Source organism: Branchiostoma lanceolatum, chromosome 5 (genome assembly GCF_035083965.1).
Source record: "Branchiostoma lanceolatum isolate klBraLanc5 chromosome 5, klBraLanc5.hap2, whole genome shotgun sequence".
In the NCBI taxonomy this organism is placed as follows: Eukaryota; Metazoa; Chordata; class Leptocardii; order Amphioxiformes; family Branchiostomatidae; genus Branchiostoma; species Branchiostoma lanceolatum.
This window is the reverse complement of record NC_089726.1, coordinates 4307804-4325596: the sequence shown is the minus strand read 5'-3', so window position 1 is coordinate 4325596 and position 17793 is coordinate 4307804. Positions and strand designations below refer to the sequence as shown.

Below are 17793 nucleotides of genomic sequence, written 5' to 3'. Positions count from 1 at the left end.
AACCTGGTGTTCTCAGTCCTATCGTTAGTCACTGACGAAAGACAGTGGATGCTGTCTGAAACGTATGACTGTTTCAAAATCTTATCCAGTTGCTTGAGTAATTATTTTTGGCGTATCTTACTACCTGGATGTCTAACCTTCATCAACGTATGATTAGATTGAGTCTGTTCTTTTCAACTGCATATGTCATCTCACAGTTCTAATTGAGCACAAGCAGTCGTGATAATTTTCTTATCTAAGACCAAAGTGAGTCTAATGTCTCTCATTTGTAAACAACTACTTACTCGTGTTTGAAGCATAGCTCTTAGTTTACTTCTGGGCTGCCTTGACCTCTGACTTTACCCAGAATCACCTGCGGCACTTAAACTGTGAGACTTCTTATTGCAAATGAAAGGAGAGCAGTTATACATGCACACAAAGTAGTCATGTATTTTGCTGAGGAATTGCATAGATGTGCCTGTTTCACAGGCGTTCCTTTTGAAACGTCAGCAACAAAGAATACTTAAGAATACCAAGAAAATGTAGTAACGATTGATCATAGCTGATGTATTAGCATGAAGATTCATCTGTTAGAGAGGGAACTCTGTTCCTTGACTTAAATGTATATTTGACCATGGCTATGAAGAAATTGAATTACCCTGGCCATCAACTACTTCAGGCACTGGACCTAATGAAAACAACATGGCTGAGCAATGGAGTTCATTATGGATTCTGAAGCTTAGTGTTTGTTTGATTTATGAGTCAGAACTTATTTTTCTGTAGTTGTAGCCCCGTGTCACTGTTTGGACCAACTAATTAAGTATATCACTACTTGGAAGTGATAGAAAGTGACCGCGATTTAACGTTTAATAAAAGTTTCTACTACTCAATGTTAAGCTCAATGTTATCATAGTTCCATCCAAGTGGACATTGATGTATGATTTGCATAAAATACAAACTTAAGCTGTACAAGCTCAATATCATTAAACTTAATTTTCTATGTACTTTCTTTTATATATCATTAAAATGGAGGTTGAAGAACATGAACCTAGAATATGGGTTTGAAAACTCGAAGAAATACTTCGAGAAAGTAAATTTTCAAAACATGATTTACATAACTTCTTTATGATCTATTGAAAAGCTACAAGAATTTGCAACATTAAATGACATCTTTTTTTCAGTCTTAAGTAACCTCCCGTCAAAAATCATGAAAATTCAGTGATGAAATAACAAGTTATCAAAAGGGTTTACGAGTCAAAGCGAGAAAGAATTAAATTCTACTTTAAAGGAATTTTAAAGAATCTGTTGATGAATCAAACACTTCTTGCTCGGGCTTAAGCCTACCAACTGAAATTAATAACAGACCTTTCATCTCTTTAAGTAATGTCGTCAAGGAGCGACAAGAAAAGCCAAAAAATCCAGGTTCCGAATGCGCATGTGCACTTGTAATGTATCGTGATCTAAGGTCAAAGTTTATAAGGTTTTCAATCTGTTAAGAAATCTTTGCCAATTCAATTATGCAGTTCAAATTGAACAGGAGAAGATAATATTAATGAGTTTTAAGAATACCATGTAGATGATTTTTATAGATCTTGACTTTGTAGACGAGAAAATTTCTTCGATTAAATGGGCACTTGGACAAATGCAACCGTGTTTCTTTATACTTTAAAGGCTTTGTGTTTTACAAGTTCTTCCTCATATATTTAGAAATATCTACAAATCGAAATGGTAATGGAATGACGATGATGCGCTTAACATATTGACATGAAGCCTTCATGTCAATATGTTAAGCGCATCATCATCATTCCATTACCATTACCTTCATGATGAAGGTGAGGCCATACTTATATATATCACTCATAGTTACGATCCCCTTGTCTCGGGTCAGGGCCTGGACGGACCGGAGTGTCTTTACGGTTGGTTAATTGTAGGCAAGGGTTGCGGAGTGCGTTGATCTGATCAATCTAACTGTCATCGACATTTGTCACCTTTTCTTGACCTTTCAGAAGGAGTATCATGTCCCTTTTCATGTCAAATTTAGACCCTGACAGAATGTATCACGCCCTATTTAACTTAAGTCCCTTCTGCTCCATTGTTTTGTAGATGTCAGTGATGCAATGGCGTCTTTTATTAATTTGTAATTAGCGAATCCAAAAAAGGGACCAGCTATGAGCCATTGGAACAGATGAGGTAACCATGAAAAGCAAGCACATTTACTCATATTTCTAACCAGAAGGCATTGCCCCTGCAAAGCTAGTTTTCTCAGGTTTGTTCGGTTACAGCAAGGAGCTTCAGTCAAATGATCGAGTGACACAGGCCTTTACCCCCAGCAAATGAGGAAGTATAGCCATCTCATTAGTGGTCAGTTACAAGGCAAAAGATGGCATGCAAAAGATGAAATAAAAATTATAACGTCACAAATTGTGATCGGATTTGGGAAATTGTCTGGTATTTGACTCGGTGGCTCTCCCCGGTGCACCCCTGGGCTGATTGAGTAGATTGTCGGTTTGTACGTTGATATGGTTATGTACTAACTTATAGAAGGTGGTGAGGTGGGAAGTTAAAAACAAATCAATCCAAAGGACCTTGAAGTACAGCTGCAAACACACACATCAGGTCAAAAACAGGACCACCGTAGGGGGTGAACCTTCTTAGGTTATCTGCATCCGTAGGTTACAGTACAAAACACCGTACAAGTATTTATAAGTTGGTATATGTGTATTCTAATTGACCATGCACAAAACCCCTTTGTAAATTGTATCACATTTCAAAACATTTTCAATAATATATTGTAAGGACTAAGTTAGTATAACATAGTAATGTATAATGTTGTTCTAGGAATTCTGCATGCGTTTTCAAAATTGAAGGAAAGTGTCTTCGTATTAAAAAAGCTTATACATTGGCATGGGCTAACCTTAAACATTGTAAATTTTTGATAGCGTAAACTCAGATTAAATGAAATGAGAAAATTTAAGTATGCTGTTATGATATTTTTTATGTTAGACGATCGTCGCACCCATATATATTTGTAGTGAAATAGTGATAAAGATGAAATCTTACATCACGGATAGTTATATCATTAGACTATGAATGATCAATGAGTTAAGTGCAACGACACAAACTCTCTGTGTACCGGTTGGTGTCGAACTATACTACACAATATTTTTTTTCCCTTACCTTTCCTATTTGTACAAGGTAGCGGATTTCAAGTGGACTGATTTATATATCTATATTTCACTCCATACTACAGGTGTGGGAGAAATATATTGTTCTCCCCGATGTTGCTTCTTTTTCTCCTCCTTCTCCAGACAAATCTTCAAATCTTTCTTTTCTTTTCATTTTCTGTTAACACAATTTTCTTTAGGTTTTTGGCTATTTATAGATCAAAATGCATATTTGGCCACCTGTGAACCGGTATCAGACCCGAATAGAACAGTCAATTTTTGTGTATTTGTTTGCAAATGCTGCCTTTCTAGTTCTCAAAAGATTTAACACACATTATGTTTCTTGTATAAAAAAAATCCATGCTGTTTTTGTTTTGTCCCACAGCCGAGGCCTACTATTGTATTTGGTTAGAAAGTCAGGCGGTAGAGAATCTGACCGCCCAGTGCAGCGGCTGTCATCCAAATCATGGGCTGGTACTCGGACCCATGGCTCCCTACATACAGCCCTGTAAGGAAACAAACAAGTAAACATGAATAGCAATAACTTTACTTAGTAGTACTAAGTATACTCCAAAAATTCTGTGAACATTGAAGACTAGAAGGCATCAAGTAGCTTGTTGTTTCGAAGGGAGGACCGTGAAGGAAGGCCAATTGGAGTTGGACACAAGTCGGAGACAGATCAACCTCGCCTGGGTCGTCCTAATGAGGGTGTATTGTGACTAAAGCTAGCCCTGTACGCAGAGGACAATCATTGATGATGTGTCCTTGTAGCGCCATAGAAGATATTCTAGAGCATGCATTTATAATTTGACAGTTAAATGAATGTCACGCTACTAACCACATGTTATTTAATTAATTATATCTTAAGAGATCGCGTGAATGAAATAAAGTCATCACTTGTTTTACGAGAGCTAATCAGCATACACATTTCCCCATAAATATCACATAAAGCATGAAACTAATTAGGGAACATCTGAGATACGATATCTACCGCAAGGCCATCGTGCTGCCCGTAATTTCCATACACGGGAAACTAAGGCGTTCTTTAAAAGGGGAAATCGAAATATTGTTTTAGTAGTAAGTACATGACGGCTATTCGAAGGGGAAGCATTTTACTTAAAGTCGTTTTTGAGTAACGTGTTTAAACCTCTTTTCTGAGGAATATTTGTAAATCATTAGGCTCCAGGGATTATTGTATAGAGAACAATAATGAGATACAGTACCTGTTTGATCTTCGAACGTTACATGACTAGTTGGTTCTACGGTCGGCCCGATGCTCGGAGTGGTGCTGGTTTGAGTGGACTCCGTGTTGCCGCACCCCTGCTCGTCCTCCCCTGCCGCACAGTCCGGGTATCCGTCACAGACCAGATGACCGTGCACGCAGTACAAGACAGTAGGAGAGCCGGGCAGACCGCAGTAGAACGTCGGGCAATCATCTGTCTGTCCGTTGCTGTCTGTCACGCCTCCACCACAGTCCTGCTCGTCCTCTTCCTCCCAACAGTCCGCGTCACCGTCACAGCTGAACGCGTCAGGAACGCACGACGCGTCACCGTAGATGGACCTGCAGTTGAAGCTGCAGGAGCCCCACTTCTCGCCCAGAGCCTCTTCAACTGTAGCAACAGAGTTGTAGTCATTTTAATGTATACATAACGAAGACAAGTTGCTAGCTGTTGGAATAGGCAGTTTGAAGGGTAGATTAAGAAGCAAGGAGTTGATCAGTCGAAAATTTTGGGATGTCAATTTTTTGTTTTGGAAATTATTATTCATGATCAACTTTGAGCGAAAATGTCTTCAAATGGCTTACAATAGAATACAAACCAATACGGTACGACCAGCCAGTCAATGTAAACGGTCATATTCTCTTAAGTTATAATAACGGGTGCGACCTACTGTCCCCGGGTCTTTCGTCCTCTCCGGAAGCACAGTCCTGGTGCCCGTCCCCCAGCTGGCTTGTCGGCAGACAGGTGACGCTGTTGCGGCAGGTGAAAAAGCAGTGTTTGGGCACTCCTGTCATGGTAAGTACACAGCACAGTTAAACCATGGCAACAAAACAAATCCCTAGAAATTTTGGACGATAAAATCAAATTTAAACTCCTGTGCTTCAATCTCTTTACTTTCAAGAGGGAGATCGAATTTAAGATGAAGACACAATCAGTCCTGTGTCCAAGAGGTCAGCCAGGCCCTTCTTTTCTATTACTCTTGTACCGCCATTACACCTTGGGTACAAAGTTGGATATTGTCGCCTGGCTGGACCGTCAAGGGGTCGGGCGGTTATTGGAAGAGAGAGGGGGTTGGCACCAAGGTCATCGTCAAACTATCGGAAGATAAAGGCAGGGTTTACATCTGTCGTTATTTTAGTTACTAGTCCAACACCTACCTTGGACACACCCTTCCTCGTCCTTCCCGTCCAAACAGTCGTTCAGTTCATCACAGATCCATCCTCTTGGGATGCAGGGGTCAACTGAGTCTGTCGGACATTCCATCGCACATTCTAAAAGAATCACAGAATGTCTTATGTCACTGAAAGTCCTCTATCAAGTCGATGATTATTTTTTCGAAGAGTTAAAGAATAATTAGTTATTGGAAAGCTATTCAAGCATTCTTAAGTAGTATAAGGTTCAAACATTTTACTAAGTAGGATAAGGTACAAGTATTATATTGAGTGGAGTCGGGTTAAAGCATTATTTTGAGTAGGATAAGGTTCCGAGCCTATAGATCGAAGCAGTGAGGGGATTGGAAAACAGAATGTGTAACCATATTGCATGTGGATTGAAAATTACCCATATCATACCAATATCTTTAGATATGTCTTTGCAACCTGGTAGCAGGAAAGCCAAGAAAGGATATCAGAAGAGGTTAACTATTGCATCTGGGTATCCAACCAGCATGCATATTTGCACCTCTTTAAAATTATAGCTAGTGACTGTTGAATGTGCCCGGTGAAGCCTTACCGTCACAGTGTGCCTCGTCCTCCCTTGTGGAGCAGGCGTATGTGCCGTCACAAGCCTGGCTATCGTGGAACACGTCACCATCCCCACACGGGCTAAACTGGCTGTCGATTTCTACAAGACAAAGAAGGGGCAATCATTTTCTAATGGCGGGCATATGGTGAATACAGCACAGTGTATTCTGTATCAACCGAGGTATCAGCCCGACCGTGGGTAGAATCGCCTTTAGGGCAGTGGCTGTGAACATTTGGTGTCCTCAATCCCAAAATTGTAAAAACATCAATGCCAACATTCGGTGTTCAAATTTCGACAGCGGCGCACTCGGCGCACACGAGATGCGTTCGGACTATTGTATGGAAGCCCACGGGATACATGTAGAAGCCTGTGGGATACCGTAAAATATAGACCGGTCTGTATGAACCGTATCAAATGTCATCGTGACATGGGTATGACAACATTGTATGTACCAGAGGACATGTGTAGTCAATAATTTGTGCAAGTAACAATACTATCCAATGCTGTAAGTTGCAGTGTAGAAACCGCTTCAGGGTAACTTCTACCAATAAAACAAATGCCGGTTGCAATGTTGTCTCCAAACAAGACTGCCTGTTCAATACTTAGTGTTGTAGACAATTGTATATAGCAATGCATAATTTTTTCTGCCATCAGCCATGTAGCGTGGGCACTAAATATAAGCCAAGCTAACAGAGCTCTACATAGTCGTAGGTAGAAGGTGAAAAAACAAACCCAAACATCCAAGATCCTTCATTTTCATGGACAATCCCAGTCCGCACTCAGCCTCCAGTAGATCTTCACAAACAGAACTGCAACACAAACGGATTGTTTTATTCAGATCGTGTGTTTGTAGTTAAGAGTTTGAGAATCATTTTTGCATGCATGTCTTATCAACCTACTGATGATGTTGTAATTTTCTAATGGTAATACTTATATACCTTTTTGTCAGTCTCAACCATTGGAAGAATGAAAAAAAATCGTGAAAATTCTTTTAACAGAAATCATCGTTCGTTTATTCGTTCGTTTGTTTATTTTATTTTGTAGCACCGGAATAGGACAACCAGTTTCCTTGCTGTTTGAGTAGCAGGGTCTATTTTTACATGGGGGTTGCTAGCCCTTCCCCTTCAATGGTAGGGTCACATTTCCTAACCGGGGCCCGGTCGGGCTGTTTGCGGAAACGCAAAATCAAAGTATATGTCAATAAATTTGCACACGCTATGCTCTTAGATGATTTTGAGTACGTTTTGTGTTTTTGTTGTCTTTAATATCATACTTTTCGCTCCCAAAGACTACCCGGCCGGGCCCCGGATTTGAAATGTGACCCTAGCATAACATGTTAAAGACACCTCCTCGAACTCAGGACTTAATTTTACAGCCCATCCGAAAGCCACAACCGAGATGTCGCCAACCCTGGGTGGAACTGGGGTCTCCCAGTTACCAACTAATTGGAACCAGGAGCTCAACTGTGAGGCTGCTACCAGTTGAGCTATAGGGACATTCGCAACAGCTATCCTAATGTACCATTTATAAGAAAAGTTGCAAAGTGATGACTGTATTTACTTGTCTCCATGGTTATAGACCTTCGGCAAACACCCGTCAAAAAGTCGACAGAAACTTCCCCTTGGTCGGCACGCCCCGTTGCAGAAGACCTCGTTCGATGCACAACCGGAACCTAGTAGGGAATACATGTATCAATGGTAATTTGCGCCGCTGATAACATAGCAACATCCTGATGACAAAGGAGGTTATGTTATCAGTTATGTTGGTTAGTGGTTGAAAATACAGCATACATTTTGAGGTTATTCAATTTCATTTTACAATAATTTTGCAAGTGGAATTTCAAACAGTCTAGCTACCTGAGTGGAGAAAAGTGTTTCTTTCTGTATATAATTTCCTCCTCCTATGTCGGTTAAGGTATTGTAGATTGTACCAACGAATAGTATTAGAACAAAGAAAAGCACAGGATAAAAGATTAAGAACCGGAAATTCCCTTGCAGCACTAAGGTCAACCGCAAGAGGGCCCAAAGTCGACCATTACCGAAGAGTTTACAACACCCAGAGTTTTTTTTTTTACTTTTGCTGAAACACGTTTACACAATCCTACGAACCAAAGACAATACCTTCATTATTCATGGCAGTAATTAATGACATTAATGAAAAAAATAGACTTCTCACCATATTTGACGACAATCTCGACCCTCAATGCGATCCGGTTGTGGAAGGTGAGCGGGTAGAAGCGAGTGTAGCGTGCAAATGTCGGGTTGTCCAACAGGTTGCGAGCGTAACGATTGCTGTCGTCATTTCCTTGGAACACCTGAAACAGACAATACCGTATTGTACACCTGGTGACGAGGATACTATGACATCTATTGTCAAAAAGTAACATGGAAACTCAAAAACACTGACAAAGCACAGATTTACTTTGTCTATATGGATTTATATGTTGTATATATAGTTTTATTTTATTTTATGTTGGACAGAAGCTTGAGAAAAGATCCATCCTGTTTCTTTCGGCAAGTTGTTAATACATTATATCATAACGAAGTTGAAATAAATAAATAAATAAATACATAAATGAAAAAATATGCCAGCACTGCACCGTGCAGATATTCTGAAGGAAGTGGTGTTCAAGACTTCCCTTTTTTGAATACCACCTTGCTTTGTCTGTTTTCTCAAAGTGTAATTGAACTGACCATTTCTCCACTGTGCCCGGTGCTGCCTGTGTTCCTTGTCCATTCCCCATCCACAGAGAACACCAGCTTGAAGGACGTGACCCAGGAGTCTAGGTTGTAAGCCCCCTGGGTGATGACACCGACAACTTCGTACACCTTGTCATGCTTTACCTAGAATTCGAAGTAGAGACCCGTTTACTTTTTTTTCTATTTCATTGATGAAATGCCGTTATTGTTAATTTGCTCTTGAGGCACAAGTCCATTTTTGACATTTAAGACATTTCCAACAGCCACCCTATCAATTTCAAGCCCAGTGGCATTGCAACGTAAGGACAACTATGTTGGTAAAGGCAAATTCCTACAAGAACTGAAGTCTAGTCCTAGACGTCTAGACTATCTCTGGAGTATAGACTACTAGATATCATACCGTTTACCCAGAATTTTCGAATAATCTGCTCGACTTAGTACGGTGACCAGACTATAAGTACCTGCAGCCATTGCTCTGTGTCGTCGCCCAGAGCCGGAGACCAGCACGCCCCCAGCTGCTGCCCCTCCCCGTTGTTCAGACGTGCCAGCCACGGGTAGAAGTCGTCCCCTCGCGATGAAGCGGTCATGTGGAGGTCTGGGATCTTCGGAACCACAGGAGGCTCGTCGGGATCAATTCCGACTCTCAATGGGACGTAGTCGTCTTGCTTCAACCAAGTGCTTTCGTCTGAAGAGATCAGTAGAAATGTTATTAGAGAGAGGGTGTATCTATAAAACGCACTGATGATTCTCATAGTTGCTTTAGATTTGTGGTCCAAGATAGCGGTGCTTATGTTTAGAGCCCCATAGAAGCTTCCTATAAAACAGGTACTATAATGTACCATTTATATAAGAAAAGTTGCAACGGGATGATTGTATTTACTTGTCTCCTTGGTTATAGACCTTCGGCAAACAACCTTGAACATATATGATCTGAAACAACTTAGATCTTCATCTTCAATATCCACTAAGTTCATATGCTTCAAGCATAGTATATAAGTCGGGTTTACGGAATCATTAACACAAATGTCTGGTTTATAATGGAATAACAGCAAACTAACCGTTTGTGACGTAGACCTCTATCACCATGGCAACCCAGCCCTCATAGCCTGTCGGGTACAGGCGGATGTAGCGTGACGTCACAGGAGCTGGTAGAGGACGACTCACTTTGTTGTACCGGTCTCGGTTTCCTTGGAAAACCTGCGCAAGATGAAAAGTAGGTTGATGTCCAAACCAGACAGGGCACTTAAAATGAACAACAATCGTTAGAAATATCAGACTGATGCAGAGTGACGAAACGATTGTTTATGAAACACTAATTGTGTTGAAATACAATGTACTATGGCCCATAGCAGTTCCATAACACTTAATGATGTACCGGCCGTGTGAAACTTTGCGGTTTGTTCGGTCAGACCCTTGTAGTGTCTAGCCGCCATAGTGGCAAAAAGGGCAGCAAGTTTCCTTGCTGTTTTAGCAGCAGGGTATATTTCATTACAGCCTTTCCGCTTAAACGTCCTTGAGGCACCTCCTCAAACGCAATACCCGCTTTTTACGTCCCTTCCGAAAGACAGATGCCACTATAGCCAAGAAGCCGTGCCCAGGATTGAACCAGGCCGGGGTCTCTCAGCCAGCTACTAATTGGAACCAGGAGCTCAACTGTGAGGCTGCTACCAATTGAGACAAAAGGATATGCCTGAAACTTTATGGTACGCCAATTGTTATCCTCACGATAAGACTTAACTTAAATGCATTTACAGCAGCCCAAATCTATATTCAGCAGGCCTTGCATGAATTCATTCTCCAACATCCATTCTAGGCATCGATAAATTAGTTGTACCTGTACCTGTACGTTGTTGCTGCTGCCTTGGTACGGTGCCCACGAAGCGCCGTCCATGCTGAAGGCCAGAGTGAATGACGTCACCCAGCTGCCCAGGTCCCAGTTCGAGCCGCCTCCACTGATGATCACGCCGGTGACGTCAGTCGTCTTGCCAAAGTACACCTGCAGTGAGACATTAGTTTAAACAGATTCTTCATAAACGTATCATTTAGCTTGCAAATGCAACACAATAGAACATAGCTCTGAAGAAGGTGTCTGACAGACACCGAAACGTCAGCAGGTGAGATTACCTGGTTGTGTAATAAGAAACTCCAAATATCCAATAGAACATATTGTTTTGTTCTGGATTCAATGGGGAAACAATGGACCTGCCAGGTACCTGAAGCCATTGGTCCACCACAGAACTCGGTACCCAGCAGTATCCTGGTGTAGTCGGAGGCGTGTGCCGAGCCTGGGACGGGGCGAACTCCGACTTGTACTCGGAACTGGCAGTGACGTAAAAATCGGGAATGTAGCGACTCGCCAAACCAACCGGGAATCCAGGAGGTGGGACATCTGTGAGGAAAGGGGCAGACGTCAGAGTTGTTTTACGCAGTGGATCCGGAGGGCTCCAAAATGGGAACGATTTCAGTGACCCTTTAATAGCTTCAAACACTTCTTTTCCTTAGCCCGAAATGTCAGCAGCGAGACTTTGCGTGCACTTTCATACTACTTGGAAAACTAATAAGCTTCACCAGTGCACGTAATACAGATCCATGGACATATGGAATTATTACTCAAGCATGTGTAAAGCCCGCTCTCTTTAAACTACTGCAAATTGTGCATGGTGAAATCATGGTGAAGCTAATCTGACTACCTCCACAGTCGTCCTCATCCTCTCCTCCACTGCAGTCCACCAGGTTGTCACACAGCTGAGACTCCAACAGGCAGGAACCGTTCGCGCAGTGGAACTGCTTAGCACCGCAACCTGTGTGGGCATAATTTTATTCAAATTGTACTTTTATCTTACATATACAAGCTTAATCCTGCTAAACAATTCTTTAATGCCCTGTTCACACTCGGCAAAATCTAGACAAGCGGCAATTCGCTTAAAGAGACTACTGTTGTTTTCTCAGGCCCTGTTCAAACTAGGCAAAGTCTATGCGAATCAATCAACGCGCTGATGTCATCCTACGATTTACCTGCTGAGACAACATGACAGAAGACCGCCAATCGACAAAACATCAAACATCCCTCATGCAAGCCCTTCATCTAATCAGTGACATAAAAAGCCACATTTGGCCCTTGAAGCGAATTGATTGGCGTGAAATTTACCGAGTGTGAGCAGGGCCATCATTAATAGTAAGTGTCTCGCACGACACATCGACTGACCCCCACCTCCAGCCGTACAGTTGACCTCGTCCTCCCCGCTCGAACAGTCCTCCAGCCCGTCACAGGCGCGGTATTTCGGCAGGCACCTCCCGTCACACTCAAGCTGAAGACCGCTGCAGGGAGCTGTAAGTAACGGAGATGCATGCATGTGAAAGTATCAATATAATAACGACAGCGTGGACATCATTGGCTGAATGAATACCCTGGACGCCAGTCTGTTATCAGGCCGTTTAGCCAGTTCCTAGTCTGGCTCCCAGGGTACAGAATGTATGGCACACATGTTTAAGAGACACGTTCAGACCCTTAAACTTGATGGACGTGAACCAACATCTTAGCGATGAAGTTTCTCTACATCCATCTTTTCTTCATCTAGATTATCTATTCATAATATGATAGCTGGTTTGAACAGACACCTACTGGTGCAGTTCTCTTCGTCTCCTCCAGAAGAGCAGTCCTTGTCTCCGTCACACACCGAGGCGGTATCGATGCAATCGCCGCTGTCACACTGCCACAGTCCCTGCTCTACACACGACTCTGAAGAAAATGTACATTGGAGTTAAACATTGGCGTTCCTTACAAGCACCGATAATACCAAGGACAATGTCCTGGGTAAATGCCTTATTCCCATGTAGTACCGGTCAATGAAAAATGATAAGCAAATCACATCATCGTAGACATGAGCAAGCTACTATGCTGCTCGAGATGTTTTACTGGGGGATGAGAAATAAGTCAGTTAGCTGAGGTGCGAACGCACTCTACTTTAAAATTCCATTGTAAAGATGAAAGTGAAGCAGTCCCAGTGATTTATCAGAAACTCACGGCACATCAGCTCGTCCGAAGCGTCCTCACAGTCGGTGACGCCATCGCACACTCCGGATGGCGGCACACACCTGTCGCTGTTTCCACACCGGAACTCGGTACTGGTGCACACTGTACAACATAGGCGAGTTTGATGGGCATAAAGGTACACTGTGCAGACTTGACTAGCTCTTTGGCATGTTAAATCAGTCAAAACACTAAAAGAAACATGTGTTAGCAGGCCCGTTTTTGTTTGTTTGTTTGTTTTGCATACCCGGTAAACTGCCCAATGGCGTAACACACCACGTTTGTACTGAAGAGTACAAGCCGCATATCCGGACAGATTTGTCTTTATTCACTCACCACGTCAAGGTCCCTTACTCTTTTCTATAAGTGTGGTGGGTTCTTTTACGTGATCCATTTGATACGAATCCTGTCCGAAGGAGGCTCTAAACTGCGTGAAGTGCGGAACTTCATGAAAAGTGCCTTCTCAATGGCATAACGTAACGGGACAAATCAGGGGACCCTGGATTGCAACCAAGGACCTCTGGATTCTGGGCCAAAAATCCTGCCGCGGCACCACCGCGACGGCACTATGGTTAAAACATGTGTGAACGAAACACCCCTCTCACATCTCTGACTAATTGTATAAGCTACCCGCATTCCCCAAATCAGTGAAATACCTACTTCCTTTCTAACTAGATTATCCTCTTAAAGGTCTTTAACGGAAACGCCTCTGCAGTTCCAAACTCAACGGTTAGGAGTCCGAAATCTCAAAAGGTATTTGCCTCCCAAAAACCAATATCATAGCATACCCTGGACAATAGAAACACTGATACTATTGCAGAAATAGAATTTACTCAAAAATATAACGATGTGTGCGTCGAAAAACTGTAAACGCCACCACGTTTCAGCCCTAGAGAATTCCATGTGGTAGAAAGTGCACGTGTGACTTTACATAACTTACAAATGCATCCAATCACGATCATCACCTAAGGATTGCCATTATGAAAAGTCCAGCTTACCGCAGCCTCTCTCGTCGGGCTCGTCGGAACAGTCACGGACGCCATCGCAGCGCTTCGTGTCAGGGATGCAGGAACCGAGTTCACAGAAAAGCGTGGGAAAGGGACAATCGTCGGCAGAGCAAATTTCATCTGACCCGTCCGGACAATTTTCATCGCCGTCACATTGCTGCGACGGAGGGACACATTTCGCACTACTTTTACACTTGAAATCGTCATCGTAGTCACACGTGCAGTTTTCCTCATCCGAACCGTCCGGACAGTCATCAATGTCGTCACATTGCAAAGACACAGCAATACAAACTCCGCTTCTTGTACATTTGAAATCGCCATAACACTCTTTGCTTGTGCAGTTTTCCTCGTCTGAACCATCTTCACAATCATATCGACCGTTACATTGCTTGTTTAGACGGACACATACTCCACTACTTTTGCACTTGAAATTGTTGGAGTGGTAGCACTCTTTGCTTGTGCAATTTTCCTCATCTGAACGGTCTGGACAATCATAAACACCATTACATTCCAACTCTGGACTAAAACATACTCCACTAGTTTCGCACTTGAAATAGTTGGAGTGGTAACACTCTTTACTTGTGCAATTTAGCTCATCTGAACTGTCTGGACAATCATAATTACCGTTACATTCCACCTCTGGACGGACACATCTTACACTATTTTCACACCTGAAATAATGGGAGTAGTAACACCCTTTACTCGTGCAATTTAGCTCATCTGAACTGTCTGGACAGTTATCATCACCGTCACATTGATGCTCGGGACGGACGCATGCGCCACTACTTTCACACCTGAAATAGTTGGGGTACGGACACTCTTTGCTCCAACAGTTAAGCTCATCTGAACCGTCCGGACAACGATCCACACCGTCACATTGATGACCGGGATGGACGCATGCTCCACTACTTTCACACCTGATATAGTCGGGTGAGGGACACTCAATGCTCCAGCAATTTACCTCATCTGAACCGTCATCACAATCATCTTCACCGTCACATTGATAATCGGGAGTGACACATAGTCCATTACTTTCACACTTGAAATAACCGGAGTAGTAACACTCTTTGCTTGTGCAGTTTCTCTCATCTGAACCGTCTTCACAATCATGATCACCGTCACATTGCCAAAGTGTAGGGACGCATACTCCACTAGTTTCACACTTGAAATCGTCGGGCCAAAAACACTCTTTGCTTGTGCAATTGACCTCATCTGAACCGTCTTCACAAGCATCAATTCCGTCACATTGCTGCCATGGATCTACACACAGGCCATCGCTTACACATTTCACATCGTAGGGGAAGAAGCACTCTTTGCTTGAGCAATATAGCTCATCTGAACCGAATGGGCAATCTTCAACACCGTTACATCGCCACTCCGGAGGGACGCATACTGCAGTACCTTTACATTTGAAATGGTCTGACCACGAACACACATTGTTCCAGCAATCTACCTCGTCTGAACCGTCTTCACAATCAGTGAGCCCGTCACATTGCTTCAATGGAGAAACACAGAGGCCACCACTTTCGCATTTGAATTCGTCGGAGTAACACTCTTTGCCTGTGCAATTTACCTCATCTGAAACGTCCTTACAATCATCATAACCGTCACATTGATAATCGGGAGGGACGCACGCTCCACTACTTTCACACCTAAAATAGTCGGGTGAGGGACACTCTTTGCTCCAACAATTTACCTCATCTGAACCGTCCGGGCAATCATCATAGCCGTCACATTGATAATCGGGAAGGACGCATTCTCCACTCCTGTCACACTTGAAATCGTCGGGTGAGAGACACTCATTGCTTATGCAATGTATCTCATCTGAGCTGTCTTCGCAATCGTCAATACCATTACATAGCCTCTCTGGCGGGACACAATGTCTGTCACTTGCACACTTGAAATGGTCGGGTGAGGGGCACTCTAGCCTCAAACAATCTACCTCATCCGAACCGTCTTCGCAATCGTCAATACCATTACATTGCCTCTCTGGCGGGACACAATGTCTATCACTTTTACACTTGAAATGGTCGAGTGAGGGACACTCTTGCCTCGAACAATTTACCTCGTCTGAACCATCTACAAGGCAATTATAAGCACCGTCACATACCACCTCTGGAGGGACACATACACCACTAGTTTCACACTTGAAATCGTCGGAGTAGTAACAGTCTTTGCTCAAGCAATTTATCTCGTCTGAACCGTCTGGACAATGATTATACCCGTCACATTGCCACTGTGGAGAAACACATTCTCCACTAGGTTCACATTTGAAATTGACGGGCGGGTAACACTCTCTGCTTGTGGTGCAATTTACCTCATCTGACCTGTCCTGACAATCATCCCACCCGTCACATTGCCAATCGGGATGTAGGCATACTCCGTTACTTTCACACTTGAAATCGTCTGAGTAGTAACACTCTTTGCTCGTGCAATCTTCCTCATCTGAACCATCTGAGCAATCATCATAATCGTCACATACCAAAGCGAGAGAGACGCAGCGGGCGTCCGTGTCACAGCCGAAAACATCGGGTGACAGACAATCCGGAGCTGTGCACTCTTCATCGGAGCCGTCGGGACAATCTATCGCACCGTCACACCGATGTGCCAGCGATAAGCAGTCGTCGGTCGTCTTGCATGCAAAGGCAGGGGAAGGGCACCCATCGTCCGAGTCGCCAATACGAAGGAAGGCATGACCGATGGACAGTAGGCATACAAATAGAAGCAAGCCGGTCTCCATGATCAGGTCTCATCCATGTGTGCTAGGGACATTTAGCTTTCGCCCCCAGTGTACTGGGCCTACTCTGTGACAGTATAGTAGCGTGCGGTGAAAAAATAATCAAATAGGTGCTGATATATTCGTGCACTGCTCAGTGCATACCTTGTTTTACGAAGAAGAGGCTTTTATTATCTGTGTCCTTACGGCTGGACAGGTGGGCTTTATCCCCGCAGAATCCGTGACAACGTGAAGGAATGTCGTTAGTTAATTGCTAGCCTTCTCTTGCAGTCATTTCGTCGACCAAACAATTCAGATGCGACAACTTAATTGTAAATTGTATAAAAAATCTTAGAATAGAATATGGAGAAGAAAAAAAAACTAATTAAGATATTCGTCTTTCTATTTTCTATACAAACCGAATATTATAATGATAAAGATTTATCGTCAGATGCATTTGTAAGCTTACAAATTATTTTTGATACATGTAGCTAAAGTTGCAATTAAAACAGATTTAAGGTGGCCAAAGATTAACAAACATGGGACGAAAGACGAGATGGAAAACAAACATTTCATGATCTCTACACCAGGTCGTCACCACGAGACACACATAAAGCTGCAAATAAATATGCTACTAGGGACAATCGCCTAGCCTCGACTGAAACGACTTAAAAAGGGTTATGAAGCATAACTGGCATTACCGATACGCCACCGAGGAGGCTGCTAGGCAGACTAACGTTCTTTCTCTATCGCGGCTGTTGATATGAACATTCCGCAGTGCACACTATGCTCTAAAGTAATTTTCATTCAATAAAAACGGTGACAATGTGCTACTTGAACAGCGCAGCGTGTGGGACAACTGCATGACAAGGACCGGCCGCACTCCAGCAGAATGGAAAACTTGTCGTTGTATTTGCACTAACGCGTAAGCAGCCAGTTATCCATGTAATTTTGTAGAATATTAAAGTCAACGTTTAGGTTCATTATACGTCACTTTCTAAGCTTATTATCTGTATTTAGTATAACTTCCCAATACAAAAGCTTCCCAGACACTATAGGACTGGCCCAAGTGTATATTGGACAAATGCAGATATTTGTAGACCCGGTGTACACTGTAGGAGTCACATCACACCGTCCTTTTCCTAGATCCTGCTAGTTGCATACTATTAGAACATGACGTTCTGTAGTCCCCGTCTACAATGGCCCAGGCCTTCCATTTCCTGCAATCCTGATAC

The 17793-nt window shown here is 42.9% G+C and overlaps 1 protein-coding gene across 1 annotated transcript; it reads right to left on the bottom strand.

Annotated features, from left to right (window-relative positions):
* Positions 1 to 3551: 3551 nt before the first annotated feature.
* On the bottom strand, positions 3552 to 16582 carry LOC136434824 (low-density lipoprotein receptor-related protein 1-like). Its single transcript, XM_066427894.1, has 19 exons — positions 16160 to 16582; positions 15436 to 15616; positions 14637 to 14759; positions 13834 to 14325; positions 12830 to 12940; positions 12428 to 12544; positions 12017 to 12133; positions 11496 to 11606; positions 11019 to 11194; positions 10646 to 10801; positions 9864 to 10002; positions 9267 to 9490; positions 8800 to 8949; positions 8282 to 8420; positions 6095 to 6205; positions 5521 to 5634; positions 5034 to 5150; positions 4367 to 4753; positions 3552 to 3649 (listed from the first exon to the last, which is right to left on the bottom strand). The coding sequence occupies exons 1-19, from the start codon at positions 16580 to 16582 to the stop codon at positions 3552 to 3554; spliced, it is 3486 nt and encodes a 1161-aa protein (XP_066283991.1).
* Positions 16583 to 17793: the final 1211 nt, after the last annotated feature.